Below are 18,089 nucleotides of genomic sequence, written 5' to 3'. Positions count from 1 at the left end.
GAGGAAATAATTTTAGTAAGCTATTATCCAACACNCAAGTCTATTTCTTTTGTAGCAAAGCAAATATATTTCATTACAAAAGTAAACCGTGAAATTCAATTATATTTAAAGTTATTTTAATTGCATAACTTGATAAAACATAATGCAAACATTAAATGAACATTAAAAGCTAATTTAGACAAATCAATTGCATTATTCTTCCTACTCTTAAACAATAAAAGAAAAAATGCCCGAGGAAATAATTTTAGTAAGCTATTATCTAACACCCTAAAATCTTCCATTGTAAGAATTTTTTCAAAGCAATTGTTTTTATATAATTATCTATAAAAGTAATAATTTCAGTGATCACCACAGTTACCAAAGCAGAGCACAGTAAATTTCAGGTGACAACAGGTCTAAATATTATTGTCAACTTTAGACCTGTTGGAAACTAAAGATTATATTTGAGTGAAATGCCTAGGTATGTAAATAAGCATAAATAAAATATTAATATTTAAATGACAAGCTTTCTCTGAATTTCTTCTTTCCCTCAAAAAAACATTTTATTTTTTTGAATTTTCAAGATCTCACCAGAAACAATGGCTCTAATGGCTTTTGGTATTTGACTACCATTTTGAAAGATTATTTCTTTTTCAATATATACTTCCTGAGTTGGAATGAAAATATTAAGGGTACATTCTTATGGGTCTATAATTGAAACATAATTTTATGATTAATTTTTGTGTAAATGTATCAGAGAAATTTAGAAGGAATATTTATAACACAGTTAAGACCTTAAGAAGGCTAAGAGAAGAAGTCACCTAAAGAATTATAGTAAAAGTAGCATAAAATAATTATACTGACAGATATATACATATTGTTTATGTTAATAAGCAAAACAGGTTAATCTATTGCATTTGAAAAAGAAGATTTGAAATTGTCCCACTAAACAAAACTCAATTGTTTTCTGTATGTAAGAAATATATCCAATACAAAGTGATTCAAAAGGATTTAAAATAAAGAGATAGGCAATGGGATGCCAAACACATGCAAATATTAGCACAACAGGAGTGAGCTCCTGGTGTCGGATAAGGTAGAATTCAGACAGAAAAGCCTTCAATACGGGAGAGAATAGTTGAGAGATTTGGTGTGTATGTGGGTGCAGAATGTCTTTCAAGGTCTCTTTTATTCCCACCTTCATTACTTTTGAAACCTCACTGAAGATAAAACTTTTCTCAGACTGCTCACTAATTAGGTGAAAAAATTAACCAACCAACATAAAACAAAACAAAATGCCCATAACCGATAAGCTGTTTCTTGAAACAACCCTGTGATCCCCTGCAATGTTAATATAATTGACCAGCCGGCAGGGACGATAAGGACATGGTAATATTTTTAATTGGTGCTTTTTCTGAACACTGTGTTAGAATGTTATAAAACCAACTACATGAAAAGGTGACAATTACCCCATGTTGACAAGACTAATTTACCTTAATTCAATTTTTGAAGAAGTAAAAAAGTAAATATATATATATATATATATGTATGTATATATATATAACTATAATTAGAGGTACTTTATTTAATGTGTATTGGTAAGTTTAATAAACATTTAAATGAATGTTCATTCTTTCAAAATTAGAAAATACAGCCACATCTATGGGGATTGTATTTACTATAATGAATGTGTTTATTCAATGTTGTGAGTAGAGCAACTCCAAAGTTACTGCTTAGAAAACATAAAGCACTATATTTTCTAAAGCTCTATTATTTGACAGAAAACTTAACTTACAAGCTTAAATCTCCCAGTAATTTAGTTTGTAATTTCAAGAAATAATTTTATTTTACTGATCCTTTATATCTTCATTCGTAAAATAAATGTACTCTTGAAATGATGTCCACTAGAATTTTGAAGGGTCTTTAATTTTAAGAACCTTTTATTAAAATATAAACACTCACAATCCATTATTTTGGATAACTTTAAAACTTTCCTTCCTTAAAGTTATAATACACACATTATATACATTATGTATTTACATAAGCAAAATAGGTAAATTATATAGCTATAATTAAAGCAAATTTGCATGAAGTAAAACTCTTGTTAAATGTGATAGACACTACTTTCTTTCTTCACTTTTTTGCTTTTTCTTTAAAAATGATGCTCTTGATCCACTGAGTTAACCTCACAACTTACAAACAACTTCTGATCTTCCATTTAACAAAATAACTACAACTTTATGCAGATCAGTAAACCTTGTACTCAGTTTAATCTGTGGGTCCTGGTAGATTTTACAAGATTCACTGTGTGAAAGCTGAATGGTCACAATTAAAATATTCTGTTGCAGTCAAAGAAAGTATACAACAAAGTAAACAATGTACATATCCATTAAATAAATAAATGGATGAAAGAGGAATGACAAGCCATAACATAGTTTTTAATATGCCATAGCTCCTGTTCTTAACATTGTGTAGGAAAACAATAATTTAGGGGTTAAACACCTGAGGCACTACGCAAAAGAAGACAGTGCCGCTTAGATAGATCACTGCTCAGAGTTAAATGTTTAAAATAACCTGAAGTACTTGCAAGGTTCATTCAAGCAGTAACCAAGAAAAAAAAGATTAACCAATTCCCTCTTACTGAAGCAGTATGTATTGAATCCCTACTATTGAGCCCTTTCTATTTCATAATTATTACCTGCTGCTATTCTAGTTATTGAAGAGTACATTGAACAAGTCAGACAAAAATCTTCCCTAAAGAATCTATTTTATTGCAATGAGACAAATAACACAAGATCGACATTTGCAGGATCCCATCTTTTGTTTGAGTTAAAAATAAGTCTGAAAAAGATTCAAATACGCAATATTTTCATCAACAAAGAGGAGTGATTGTTCACCCAAAAATGTAAAACTCTATTCTGCTTACAAGATTGATTCCTTGGAACATTCTTTTGGCTTTGTGAGTGTATCTGGTGCCGCCAAGATCACCCGTACTGTACAGCTAGCTCACTTCTAGGGTTTATTACAGTGAAAGGATGCATGGTAGGGTCTGCAAGGCAAAAAGACTCAAATGGAGTCTGGAGAAATTCAAAGACAGGTTTCAGCTAAATGCTCTCTACTGCCCAGAGGAGAATGCATAAAACATGCTCTTTTCCCCAGCAAGAAAAAAAAATGCAGCAATATGTATGCAATGTTTCTGCTAGGGCACCCATTAGAGACTCAGACCATTAGTTCAGTCAGACTGGGTTTTTCTAGGGCTGCCGTAACAAAATATTGCAGACTGGGTGGTTTATACAACAAAAGTTTATGCTCCCATAGTTCTGTAGGCTACAAGTCTGAGATCTAGGTATTGCCTGGGTTACTTTATTGTGGGGCCTCCTCTGTGCTTGACTTGATGGTCTTCTCCTCATGTCTTCACATGGTCTTTCCTCTGCGCCTGTCTGTGTTCTAAACTTCGTATAAGGATACCAGTCCTATTAGATTAGGGCCCACCCTAATCACCTAATTTTAACTTAATGACCCCTTTAGGGGTCTTCTCTCTAAATATAGTGGCTTTCTGAGGTACTGTGGGTTAGGATTTCAACATGTGAATTTTAAGTGGACACAATCCAGCACCCCACAATTCCAAACTCCCAGACAGAAAGCATGTACTCGGTCTCAATCACGCTGTCTTTACACCGAGTCTCAGTGCAGTGGACCAGTGGTTTCAGGGTGTGGGTGGCTCCACTGCCAGGGTCCCAGAAGCCTGCCCAGAGACAGCCTCACAAGCAGGCGTTTCCGAAAGGCAGCAGTCTCCAATCTACTGTCTTCCGTCTTTTGTGTGCCCAGGCTGACAAATGCAAGATTATTTTTAACTCATGGTACATTTTAGGCTAAATATATGCATATGTCCATTATGATTATAAAAGTTTGTTTTGCTTTTTAAGGGTTACCAAATAATACTATTTTGCAGGTCATTTTCTAATAAGCCACTTGAACATCACCTTTCTTTTACTCACCCGCTAAGGTTATATCATTTTTAAAGTAACAGAAAGTTATCCAGTGATTTTGGCTTAAAACTAGTAGAGTAAAGTTTTCAAAATACAAAATGACAAATACAGAGAGTGAAAATTGAGGGAAAAGAATTGCTCGTATCTCCAAAACAAACAAAAAAATTAGAAAACTAGTTTAGTCATTACTCGAAATAATCTGTGAGCAATATGTACCCACGATAACAAAGAAAGACATTCGTAGCAGGTGCGCACCTTATCAGATCTCCATTTGGGGAGTGACAAACTAGAGTAACTGCTCTGAAGGCAACACACGCTTCGTCCAGCAATCTATACACAAGAATGCCCATAGATATCTGTAACAACAATGTGATGTGTGAAAATCCACACTAAATACTTCATAAGGAATGGTTGCACATGCATAAAGATATGCAGACTACTGTTATTTGCTTCTGATCAAGAGTATTAGGATCTTAATATGAAGGTGAACTATTTTACTTTTTATTGTTTAAATTTTTACCCACACATGTTAGCACTTTACCAATATAAAATTCTCTCTCCTGTGCCTCTGAGGGACACAAAGTGATTAAATCAATTAATAAAAGAATAAAACTTGAGGGCCATCATAAACATCCATACAATTTGGAACTTGAGACAACACAGGCAAATTGATAATTCAGGCTCATGGGAATCACAGCTGTCCCTCAGCGTCAAATTTTACTCACAATTTCAAGGAAACATAGTCATGAGGCACAAAGAGAAGTCCCGGTCCCCTAGTGCAGTGTTCCAGGTCCCATCATGCCACATCAGAGGCATCTGGCCCAACATGACACATGATGTTTCTATGAGGTAGGTAGTCACCTCACTTTCATAGAAGGAGCCTGTTATGAGACATTCATATTTTATATTGAGAGGTTTACACAGATTATGTAACATCTGCCGACTAGTCATTATCCATAAATCCATATATTCCAATTTGCTTACCATAGGCAATTACAGAGAATTAGGCATGTCCTGCTAAAATCATTCTATAGAAAAAAATTATTTTGCTGTTGCTGTTGTTGTTGTTACAGAATGTTACCATTAGGATGTTTACCAGGGGACTACTTTGGGTCACTTTCCTTCTCCTTTTCCTGGAGAACCCACAGCAAAGAGAGAAGCTGTATTAAAGACCCGCAACTTAACATTTTCTTTTCCAAATGACAAAGATGTGCGACCATGCATGTGTTGATATTTATGTTAGAGTGAGAAGAGAGGTAGTGAACTCTTAAGGGCCGAGACAAAATTTTAATATTTAATTCACATTATAGTGAATTTATATTCTCTTGTATTAAGCACAGAAATTAATGAAATGAATAAAATAGATTTTGATAAATGGATAAATGGGATCATAATGAGTTATTGTAGTATGAAAAGTAGTATGGAGATTGAATCATTAACACCTGAGGCAGAGTCATGGAAAATGATCAGTACATCAATACTTTCGTGTCCTGACCCCGACCCCTATTTCAGGTTCTCTCAGGGTCATAAAGATGCACAGTGTAGATAATGAAGCTATACCCATGCAGTGGTTTTACTGATAGTTTTCTATTATTTTCCCTGATTTTATGCTAGTGTAGTCTCACATGAGGAAAACATATGCACATAGTTTTTCAAGACAAAAGGGGAGGGGAAATTGGAGGAATGTGGCCAGAAGGTACCAACTACCAGTTATAAGATAAAAAACTACTCGGTATGTAATGTGTAACATGATGACCATAGTTTGCACCATTGTAGGGTATGTGTGTATGTATACATACATATGTATATATACATGTATATATCATATATCAATCACTTCATATATCTATATATATTCACATATATTTCAAGTGATTGATAGTAAATCATAACAGTTCTCACCACATCTAAAGGAATTTTTTTCTTTTTTTGCTTTCTCTTTTTATTGTATCTATAGGAGATAATGGATGCTAACTACACTCACAGCAGTGATCATTTAGAGCATATGAAAGTCAAACCATTATATTGTACATCTTAAACTTATACAGTGATGCATATAAATTATATCTCAATAAAAGTGAAAAATATTTAAGATGTAAAAATACTTTTACTTAAAAAATGATGAGACCAAAGGATAATTGTTTGCCAATTAAGAATCCCTTAGAACTAAGCCAACTTTAAAGCTTTACAATGACAGGCAAATTAATTTCTCCAAGCGCAAATTTCCTCTTTGTAAAATGGAGATTGCAAAAACTGTCTCACAATGTTAGTGAAAGGATTTAATGATATACACCCTGGTAGCTGCCTAACACAAGGAACGGTACATAGTAAGCACTGGTTACCTATTGCTATGCAATAAATTGCTCCCGCATTTAACAGTCTAAAGTAACAAGCATTTAGTATTTCACAGTTGCCGCACCTCGGGGAGCTGGACAGAGCTCAGTTGTGTGCACCTGGCTCCAGGTCTCTTGCAAGGTTGCCATCAAGCTGTTGGCCAGGGCTGACATTTTAAAAACAAGCCATAGCTACCCGATTAATAGAGCAAAATGCTCCTTTTGCTAGATAACATTTTCCAACTCTTTTTCAAACGTTTTTCCCCTAAACACACCAAATGTATACAACATCCTCTCATTAATAATGGTGATTGGGATCATGAGGGCATTTCAACTGAAATGAAAAGAAATAAATCTGCAATGAGCAGAAAGTCCAGTCCCTCAATGTCTCTCTGATTTTAAGTAGGAAGACAATGAACTGGGGAAGACCGCCCACTATTTAAATTAATCACACCCTTATGAATACCACTCAAAGCAATGCTAATAAGAAAACTGTCATTGATTGAACATCTCTATGGGTCAGACAAAATACGTGAAGTGATAGCTTTCATGCCACTGGGCATTAGGCAAACAAGGGACAATGATCTCTGAGAGACGATAAATGACAGAGTTGAGGCATTGTATTGTCCCTGCTTCCCAACCTGAGCGAGCTTCCAGACCGCAGCACCTCCCAAGCCCAGGAAGAACTATATGGCTAAAGTCTGTGAGGCAGAGATCTAAGGAGACAAGAGATACTCAGAACAAGAACTCCCAAGATGAGCAGAAGGTCATCTTTGAGATTCCGTGCCCACTGTCCAGCATACGCATGTAAGGCAACCACCATATGCCATGGAAAGAACCACCCAGAAGGACCTGAGCGAGTGCTGGGAAGTCACAACAGAGCTTAAATAGTCGTACCTGTTCCCACCAGTGGCACACAGGAGCATCTCGTCTCAGTATTACTGAAAGATTCATCCTGGACTGTTCTTGTCCTTCTTGACAGATCTGAAAAATAGCATCCCAAAGGCACAGTTTTGTAATAACTGTTAAAAGACCTGAAGCCAGCTTTAGGCCTTCACTCTTCCAGCTGGAGTTTCAAGCAGCTGACTCCTCTGTGCCTTGTCTGAATCCCTGAACAACAGAAACTACAAGAGATAAAGTTATTATTGTTGTTTTAAGACTAAAGTTTTGGGGAAATTTGTTATTTTGCTATAATTAAGTACATAAATCTCTGGATTAACAAAGGCAGTATCTAAGGAACTTCCCCTAGACACGACTGTAGGTCACAAGATACTGAACTGCTAACAATTGAATGAAACTTTTTGTAGTCTATGAAGTGTTAGTATTTCAATATGGAAGGGACAAGAGGAAGAGAATCACAGAGGTCAGAGAATGGACTATAATGATTTTAGTAGCAATGACCTCTGCTCCCAAGAAAGAAACCTTACCGCATCCAAACCCTCAGGTAGTCCCTTCCCACACTGACTCTGAGCTTAGCTATGTAACTTGCCTTGGCCAACAGGACAATAGAAAATATGACGCTAGCAAAGATTTGAAAAGCACAAAACCACATTAATATTTATCCTCTCTTGCTGCCGGGACCCCAAGACTCCATGCAAAAAACATGGTCTCACTACCTGGAGGATGAAAAAACATCTGCAGAAAATGGTCCAGCAATCCCAACCATTCCAGCTATGGTTCCACCATTCAACCTGGGGTCCTGGACATGTGAGTGAAGCCATACTGGATCATTCAGCGCTCGTTGAGACAACCCAAGCCAAAAGAAATGCAAGCAACACAGAGAGCTGTGGGAAATAACAAATCACTCTTTAAAGCCATTAAATTCTGTGAATGCTTTGTTATGAAGTAAATGCTAGTTCATACAGTCTCTGAAAAGACCCTAAACTACATATAGCTCCAAGGATGCAACGAAGTCTTCTTTACACATAACTATAAATTACTGACTGTCTATTCTGTTTCCAATCTGCTTTCTTATTAAATGAATTCACATATTTGAAATTTATTTAGGGAACTCATTTACTTTTCTGGCTTAGCAGTTCCTTCCAGAATCCATATTTGCCATCTACCCTTATCTATTTCACAGTATCGGTCATTCTATGCAACTCAGTTGTTTTTAAAGTAGGTGAGATGAGGAAGAACCTCAAATTGTGACAATGCCGCCTCAAATGTCCCCCAAACGCATTCTCCTCCCTTCATTCCGATCGCCTTTGACTCATTGTTTTAGCACTTGCTTGTTTCTTGCCTATGTAACTACATCTCACAAAGCCTACCAGGTTTCTAGTTTCTCCTCTACAAATGCACTCTCCATATTGTCACCAGAGTAATCTAAAATTAAAAACCTTCAATAGGTGTCATTCAGGCCTGCTAAGGGGAATAAAACTATACTTAGGGCTCACTAATGGCTTGCTAGGCACGATGCTAAAGCTACATAGACCAATATCTGCTCTCAAGGAGTTCCCAGTCTCTTAAAGTGAGACTGAGAGGTAAAGGGGTACTTTTGATACTTTTGGTGAACAATGTTATATGGAGGGAAACAGAGGAAGAAAATTTGTCAGAAAGCCTTGCTAAACAATAATTAAGAAATCTGAAGAGCTGGTTGAGATTTCCAAGCATTGACCTACAGAGGGCTGCCAGGCAGATGAAACAGCAGGGCAGGGACACAGAGACTGGAATCACCTGGATCAGTGTAGGAGCTGCTGCAAACCATGCTGTGTCATTCCAGGTTCAACGCCGAAAGGTAGTATGGGGAGATCGTGTCTTAGAAAGGGAGAGAGAGGGCAGTGGTAGGGGATGGGATATTCCTCAAAGTTATCTACATCTTAATGTCCAAGATATGTGAATACTAAGTTTCATAGCAATGGGGAATTAAGATTGATGATGGAATTGTGGTTGCTAATCAACTGACCTTGAAATAAAGAAATTATCCTGGGTCATTTAGATGGGCCCAGAATAATCAAAAGATTTTTAATTATGGAAGAGGGAAATAGAGATCTGAGTCAGAGGGAGATCTGATGATGGATCTGAAGTGGGAGGAGAAGGAAGCTTTGAGAAGCCAGAAAGAACAAGGGCATAGACTGTGCCCTACAAACTCCAGAAAAATGCCACCTTGCTAACACCTTGATTTCAGCACAATGAGATTCATTTCAGACTACTGACCTCAATTACCGTAAGAGAATACCTTTGTGTTGTTTTAAGCCACTAAGATGGTGGTCATTTGTTACAGCAGCAGTAAGACACTAACACAGGGACCAAGCCCCAGAGCCTGTTATGTGCTGTGTGTTGTCTTCCTGGGAGAAATTAGTTTAATGCAGGGTAGAAAAGTGGTGTCAGGATCAATTTAAAAGAAGGGTTGTTGGGAATAAATGGTGGTAGGGAGATGTTCGTTGTAAGGCTACGGCAATCACACAGATCAAAAGAAAAAAACTGGGAGAGCACTCTAAAAACAGAGGAGAGTGAACCAATTAATTTCCGTGATAAAATCACCAGGACTTAGAGATCAAATGAATGTGGGAAATAAGGGGCACGTATTTAGGAGCATTTCTCAATTTCCGACTTGGGGAGATACTGGTATTAGAGGGTGTGGTGGTGGGTTGGGTTTGAGTACACCGAAGTTGAGGTGATTGTGACACATCCCTGTGGAGAGCTGGCAGTGGACTGTGTCCCAAGGTTAGATTTCACATTTAGGAACCCTGAGCACATGAGTAGCATCAAAACAAATAGAGCAGNGAAAAAAACTGGGAGAGCACTCTAAAAACAGAGGAGAGTGAACCAATTAATTTCCATGATAAAATCACCAGGACTTAGAGATCAAATGAATGTGGGAAATAAGGGGCACGTATTTAGGAGCATTTCTCAATTTCCGACTTGGGGAGATACTGGTATTGTCACCAGGAAAATGCAGGAAAAATAGGGCCTCGGTTTTGTCCTGTTGTATTAGAGGGTGTGGTGGTGGGTTGGGTTTGAGTACACCGAAGTTGAGGTGATTGTGACACATCCCTGTGGAGAGCTGGCAGTGGACTGTGTCCCAAGGTTAGATTTCACATTTAGGAACCCTGAGCACATGAGTAGCATCAAAACAAATAGAGCAGATCTAAAGGAGCATTTATGGCTTAAGAAACTGCCTCTGGGGACACTCTCTAACAGTGATTTTAATTCTTCTTTAATCTTTGAATAAAAAAAGTGTTATTATCCACAAGGCTGTTGTCAAGTTTAAATATGGTATTTAGCAGTGTATGTGATTAGTAACTTCTCCACCAATGGTAGGTATTATTACTAAATGGCCCCGAAACAACAGAGAACAACTGGGTTAAAGAATCTAAGAGGCTAAATGAAAATTCCTGAAATCAGGTGCATAAGCCAAATTCCTTCAATGTACTCACTTCCTTGTTACTTAGTTCCTTGAAGCTCACTTCAATGTTCTTAGTTCCTTGAAGAAAGTGTTCTATTTTACCCACCACTGAATCTCCAGTGCCCAACTCAATGACTGGCCCAGAGGAGTCAGGCTCTTCATAAATTCTCACTGAGAGGAGAAAGAGGGATACAGGAGAAAGCAAGGTAGGCAGAGAGGAGGAAGTAGAAGAGAGAAAAGAGCTAGAAAGAAAGTGGAAGACGGTAGGGAGGTGGCTGGGAGGAAGGCAATGAGCCTGTAGGGAAGCCAGTGAAAGTTATGTAAGATCTGAGTGGGAAGAAGATCTTGGGAGCCTGGGATAGGACGTGGTCACAGTGCCTAGGAGGGGCAAAGGTAGAAAGGCCTCTGGCCCTAGAATGGATGGTACAGTCACTCTTGGAATGAATGAATGAATGAATGAATGAGCGAATGAGTGAATTGATTAATGAATTTATTTATGGAACAATAGGTCTTTGGAGGCCAGGAGAAATTAGCTGTACATGTTGAGATTTTTGGTTTGACTGTTGATTTCAGAGAGAAATGGTATTAAGACTGTGGGTCTCTCCGGCCAGGGCCCTAGGACAGGTATACCCAACTTGGGGCTCTCAAACCTCAAGCGTGAGGGGCCAGCCCTCTGAAAGCTCCACCCTTTGGGGCCCCCACGTTCGAACCTGGAACGCCGCAGGGGTGAGGCCTCGGGTACCCTGGGGTACTGGCCATTCCCTGTCCGGGCTGGACGAGGGAGGAAAGGAGGGAGGAAGAGGGGCCGGTGCCGACCATGGACCTATACCTCAGCGCCTGCTCCAAGGCTGCCAGTGTTGCCGCCACCAAGACGGCCACCAGCAGCCTGGCGGACGACAGCCAGCAGTGCGGAGATGTGAGTAGCAGGAGTCCTGGTGTCCTTAGCTTCGGTGGGACGGGGCAAGGAGAGCCAGACCGCTCCCTTGGTGTCTAACCGCCACCAGGGCGCCCTCGTGCGGCGCAGCGGGTAGCGGTGGCCGCAACTGGCTGGTGACCAGACCCGAGGTCTTCTGCGCTGTTGGCCAGGGTGCTCCCCTTCAACCCTGAATGTGTGTCTCTTTGGTTCCCTTGGTTAAAGTAGTTGTAAATCGTCCTAAACTAAGTAAATAAAGCCTAAAAGCAAAGACAAAACTCTCCAATTATACCTGACAGGGCGTGCACAAAACCCAGTTTCCAGGGATCGGAGCGGCTGAACTACTGGATCTGCCTCTTGGGGTCAAGCTGCCCATGATCCCAGGGAGCAACACTTTATTCTACACGACGAGGTTAAGTGAAAAGGTAAACTTTGGCTTAGCGTTGGTCGCCTTAGCCCATTTCTATTTGCTGTTAAAGTCCGGCGCTACATCATACAAAATTCACTAAGGGAATTCGTATTAACAGGCAGAGCAAGACAAAACACAATAAAACAAAGAACAATGAAACTGACATCTATACCAAGGTATTGTTTAGAATTTATGCCAAGCAACTTCACCTAGTAAACTTGCACAGAATCATGGACTAGAAAGTTTAGATTCTTAGTTCTCTCTTAATTAAGGAAAACATTTTAAGTTGTTTTTTTTTTATAACAACACTTAAGATGTACCTATTTGGTGCGATTTCATTTACTTAGAAGTAAATTTTTGGTTTACTTCTAAGTGGGAAATTATTTGTGCTGCCCGCCATTTATGTTATGATTTTAACCAACAAGAGCTTGGCCAAAATTCTCATTACAGAAACTTCCAAATGATTTTATTTTGAGTGAATTTCTATTTCATACACAGAAGTGAGGAAAAAATGGAACTGAAATGAGTTGACACGTTTAGAAACTCTAACCTCACTTTAATGGAAGAAGACCCTACCGCCTTAAAGCGACCCCATGATTTGCCCCAACCTTGCTCTCCAGTCTTAACCCCAACCCAGAGCCTTGGCTTCTTCCAGTTGGATTCCTCTAGATGCCCTCACACATGCCATTTTAGAGTGGCTGTGCCTTGATTTGCCTTGCCCCCAAACCTGGCATACCTACCCTCTCGTCTCCCCAAGCTATGGTTTTCAGCCAGCTTTCAAGATTCTTTCTGAACCACCCTAGGCCCCAGTGAGCTTATGTCTCCTTAGGATTTCCCTTGCCCCTGGTTTGGATAATTTTACTCAACACTAGAATTCTGTTATTATAGTTCTATAACTTTGTGCATGTCCCTCATACCCTTTCATGTTTCTAGTCCTCAGCCCTACTCCCGCTCTCTAACCTGCCCAGCCCTTGACTGAAGAACTAACACTGAAGGAGGGACAACACATTCTTTTTGGAATGGTTTCTTTTGATTAATATCGCAAAACATTCTACAAGGGAGAATTCTAAGTGATCCCCTTACCCTTCTATGCTCTGTGATATCAGAAATGAGTAGGGCTCCTTGATATTTGATACTTGCCTAATTAACGTGTTTCTTAAAGTAAGTTCTGCTTCTGGAAAAAATACTCATTTTTAAAAACTGATCTGTTCCACTGAAATAGAGCAAGCTAACAAAAAACATGTCTACCTCATACAGTTTAACTGAGTCACATTCAGATAAACTAGCTTTCTTGAAGAATGTTTAAAACCTGTATCACTCCTCTTTTGTGTCCAAAACTGCATCATTCTTTTCTCTGATTCCTCAAATATATTGTTTTCTGTATTACCATTTTCTTTGTTGAATATTAATCCACTTGTCAAGTACTTTTTTAAAAAGATGTTCACTCTGTTCTTTATTACCTTCATTCCCTCAAATTGCCTTCATTTCCTTATAATTAGGCTCTACACCATTTCCTTGAAGACTGATTTTGTGAGAGTGTTCCCTTTCTTTCAGTAAAAGCTCCTCAGTGGCATAATGCTGTATATGTACACTTTTAGGGTTTTTTTTTGAGGGAGACAAAGCAGTTATTTTAATTGACAACAAAAGGGTTATCCTGGCTCCACTGAATGGATTTGTTTAAAAGATGTTCTTTGTTCGTAGGTCAGTAGCCCAGGTTCGATCTTGAGAAACAGCTCATCACTGTTAAAAGTCAATATCTTAAAGGAGTCAACAGATAAATGTCAATGTCTAGAAAAACACTTACTCCAATCCTTGATTCATATCAATGTCTAAAAGAAACAACCAGTCCAGTCCTTATTGGTTGCTGCATATCTGGTCTCACTGAATTCAGGACATTGACCTATAGAATTCCTTTCTTTGACTTCTCAGGGAAGCACTGGTAATTAAGGAATTATACTTTAAGATTTAGGCTATAAGGGATTAAAGCCTGGTGTTAAGCAAGAGAACAGAAACTTCCCAAGGAATTCCCTTGGATTGGAAACAGAAAAGGAAAGCTAGCTTTCTGTCAGGCTTCACGGATCTGCCTCTTTGCCCATCCACCCACCTACCTTAGTGGACTCCTTTTGAGGATCCACCCAGCCAGGCTCCTCAGGGTTTGGAATTTGACTCACCTGCCTCCTGCCAGACCAAACAGCGGGGAGGTCCCAAAGGGGTACCTGCAGATAAGTCGGGACTAGGGGGTCTTAAGCATTGAACTGGATGCCTGTGAACCGGGCAGGTGCTCCGGGTTTTTCCACCCCCACGTATTCCAGTTGCCTTTCACTTGAGCCAGTTCCTGCTTTGATGTTACTCTGGACTAAAACTTCAGTAGTTTTTTTTTTTTTTGGCAAAAAAAAAAAAAAAACCTTAAAGGGAAACAAAAGTACTGTAAAGACATTGGGACAATGTCCACTCCTATTTCTGTCCTCCCCTTTTCCCCTTTCACAGTTTCTCCCTTAATGCATCAACGCCATTTTGCTATTGAAAATGGACTAAGAACTCACTCTCTCTCTCTCTCACACACACACACACACACACACACACTTTTGTAATGTTTAATTTACAAGTGAGCCTAAGTAACCGAACTGTTTTTCTCTAAAGTAACAGACATAGAAACATGACTATTGGCTGATATTTTCCTTCTTTTGTATGTTAATGGCTATTGCTCATGGTTGTATTTGGTCTTTACAAATATGAACTAAATTGCAGTTTCTATCAATATCCTTTATAACTGGTTCTTCAATATATTGAACTTTATAATTTAGTTCTTGAAATTTTTCCTGACTATAACATTCAGAGATTGTTAGGTTTCTTGTATTAGATAAGATCCCAAGATACAGTAACTGTTTAATCCATCATTATTAACATCTGAGTTCTTCTGTCTTTGATAAATTTGTTTCCATGGATCTTGAAAAAAGGTTTTCCATTTTTCTTCATTTTCAGAATATTGAGCTATAATAGTCATAATTAATAATATTTCTTTATCCTTTGAAGGTAGTGCCTTGACCTGGAAGTGGGAAAATGGAGGACCTTAGCATTAGCTTTATATATTTAAACAAATTTTATATTATTTTATTTCTTTTCCTCACTTTCTTTCTTCTCCGGCTCAGGGCCAGGGACTGATAGAGATCAGTGGAGAAACTGAGTGAGGGTGAGTTTTTAGATGAATTCAGGTCAATGGGGGGAAAATTAGGAATAAGCAATTAGCATTCATGAATCCAATTCTCTCTGTTGCTGGTTTTCTCCACTTCAAATTCTTCTTGCATAGTTTAGTTTTAATGGATATTCTAGGTACTTTAATAGGTTGATATTTAAAAGTGAAATTCATTAATTTTACATTTGTTATATTTTTAAATCTACGTTTGCAGCTTTTTCGACCTTCTTACGATTTTAACCTGAGTGATCCTTATTGTCGACTTTTGGGAAACCAATATAAAAGTCTCCATGATCCACACTTAAGAGCATACCACACTCGCAAAGATATCCTACGGAGACTGAAGAAAGGTGGCTACATCACCAGCAATAATAAAGTGGGTTGAAGATTAGTTCGTTTTAGCTACTGAAGACTTTCAGGACTTGATATAAGCTTGCTTCTATGTGTCACAGGGTTGGGAGTGGCCTTCCCCCTTTAACTTGGCCCTGAGGGATACTTAATGAGAAATTCTATGAATTTCTTAGTATTTTAGGTCAAGAGAAGTCAGATAAGAGTTGTTTCTAAATGATAACTACTTCTTCCACCTTTGTTACTGTAATATCAGAAGATGATTACCAAATAATTTGAGGAGGTCAAGACAATTTCCCATTGGTATCGTGGTTCTTCCTCTGTGGCCAATGACACTATTTGCTTGTCAGGATTATATTCTATTGAACTTTTTAAAAAGTTGAGAGAAAATAAAAACACAGCAAAACTAGCCTGAAAGAATCCTCATAGAATATAAGAAAGCTGTATGGTCTAATTTGTGTTGAATATTATTATTAGATTGGTATTTCATCTAATAACTCCAATTGTATGTACTGAATTTACAAACCATATTAATAAAGTAGTGACATTTAGAATGAAATTTCCTGTCATTTAACAACTGTAGAGAGATACTGCTTACAAAATTGTTGGAAATCTACTACTAAAATGTTATCAAATTGTATAGCAGTACTATATTTTCCCTTTAAAGTGATTGCTATGATTTTTAAATGTTTGTATTTATACTTTCTATTACTATTTTGTTTTTTTTTTTAGATTGTATGTAACTTGAGGGAGTTGAATAAATACAGGCAATATCTTACCAGTTTAAAACTAGACTTTGAAAGAAACTATATAAGAGAACAAGTAAGTTAAATACTTAACTTTGGTTTTTAACATAGGGTTTAAAAGAGAAGTTTATTTATATAAAAAGTATTTTCTGATAATATTTTACCTTTAATTTGACAAACTGATTAAATATTCCTCTGCTAATAAAAATTTAAAGCAGGAATAAATATTAATTTGAAGTTGCTACATTAGGCCAAGCAAAGGAATAGGACCAACCAGGTCATCTATCAATATGCCAGTGGTAGTTGGCATAATTTAGTAGTTAAATTGCCACTCTGATGTGTTCATTCTGTCTGGGCTCTGGCCAATAGCAAGAGTTTATTGTGGTCACACAAGATTTTAAAACTGGAACCCAAAACAACTTGAGTAACAGAAAAGGATCAGCATGAATAGTTAAAACATCCTAGGAGTGACTCAGAGAACATGTACACTGTGTGTTTGTACCCACACATGTATCACCTAGTAAAATATTATAAAGCTAAAGAGGAATGATTGAGTGTAGAGTGAGTGGGTATGAATAGTGATTTCCTTTCCATTGTTAACTCAGAATTAGTGAGTGTGATTGTATGTGTTTGCACACACATGTTCATGAGAGAATTCAGTTTTATGGTCAAGAGGGTTGAATAAAAATTAGAAAGGTGTAGCCCTGGCTGGTATAGCTCAGTGGATTGAGCACTGGACTGCAAACCAAAAGGTTTCTGGCTCAATTCCCAGTCAGAGGGTGTGGATATGAGAGGCAATGATCGATGTTTCTCTCTCAGATTGATGATTCTTTCCTTCCCTCCCTCTCTTCGTTTCTCAAAAAGTAAATAAATAAAAGCTTTTAAAAATTAGAAAGGTATATGTGTACTTTTACAGATGTATGTTCTAAGGTTGAGAGAGTAGTATAGAAACGAGAATGATTTACCTGTCCCTTTAAGTGTTCTATATTTTTTCCTGTTTTCCCCTCTGTGTCTAGAGTTTCTTCTGTCCCTCTTTCATATTTTCATTTAACTTTTTTCAGAATGAAGGGAAATGTATGATAAGATATTTATCTTTCATTTTCAGAGAGAGAAATCTTTACTTTGGTTCAGTTGCTCATGCCTGTAATGGATTCAAAATAAATTTCAATGCAGTTAAACAGAATTAACTATTTAGAAAGCACAAGAATTTTACTAAACACTAAATATAAAAAGACATAGCAAAGGGCAATTTTATTTCTGGTAAATTAAAAAAATATTATATACACATACACACGCACTTTTTTTAATAGAAAATGCTTGCAAGACAACTTAAAAAACTACAAGAAAAGAACCAAATACCTGCACATTCTGACGTTGCACAGTTCCAAAACTGGTTGTTACAAGAAGATACCCAATCTTTTAAGAACCAGGAGCGATTAATAAGACACAGGTAAGTTTGAAGTTTTTGTATGTTTTATGTATACATTGTGGACTTATATAAGTTGGAAAAATACCAGAAAGAATTGGAGTTACGACTTTTTTTAAGAACTAGACCCTATTTAACTCCACGATTGTCCTCAGTAGGACAGGAAGGGAGGCCACGGGGCACAGAGATTGGAAGCTTTGATGGCAAAAGAAGGAGGAGCAATCCCCACGAGAGGTGGCTGGGTTTCATGGGAGTCCCCAGGGTAACATGGAATCCTCCCTAGTTGAAAATGGAGGAAAAATATCTTTCAGCACAAGCTTCTAACAATAGCTTCTATGATTCATCTTTAATAGCTGAGAGCATTACATTTGGGGAATTTAGTGCCAAGTCAAAAGTGGAAGTTTGATG

At 37.7% G+C, this 18,089-nt stretch overlaps 1 protein-coding gene across 1 annotated transcript in view; it reads left to right on the top strand.

Moving 5' to 3' along the window:
* Positions 1 to 11,463: 11,463 nt before the first annotated feature.
* The window catches only part of FSIP2 (fibrous sheath interacting protein 2), a 72,028-nt gene continuing 65,402 nt past the window's right edge, over positions 11,464 to 18,089 (top strand). Inside the window, exons 1-5 of the mRNA XM_037044747.1 lie at positions 11,464 to 11,562; positions 11,859 to 11,984; positions 15,376 to 15,537; positions 16,242 to 16,331; positions 17,566 to 17,705. Coding sequence (XP_036900642.1) covers positions 11,464 to 11,562; positions 11,859 to 11,984; positions 15,376 to 15,537; positions 16,242 to 16,331; positions 17,566 to 17,705 — 617 coding nt within the window. The remainder of the gene's footprint in view (positions 11,563 to 11,858; positions 11,985 to 15,375; positions 15,538 to 16,241; positions 16,332 to 17,565; positions 17,706 to 18,089) is intronic.

This window comes from Sturnira hondurensis, unplaced genomic scaffold (genome assembly GCF_014824575.4).
Source record: "Sturnira hondurensis isolate 20B ecotype Veracruz unplaced genomic scaffold, ASM1482457v3 Scaffold0004136, whole genome shotgun sequence".
Classification (NCBI taxonomy): domain Eukaryota; kingdom Metazoa; phylum Chordata; class Mammalia; order Chiroptera; family Phyllostomidae; genus Sturnira; species Sturnira hondurensis.
This window is presented reverse-complemented; position numbering and strand designations above follow the sequence as displayed.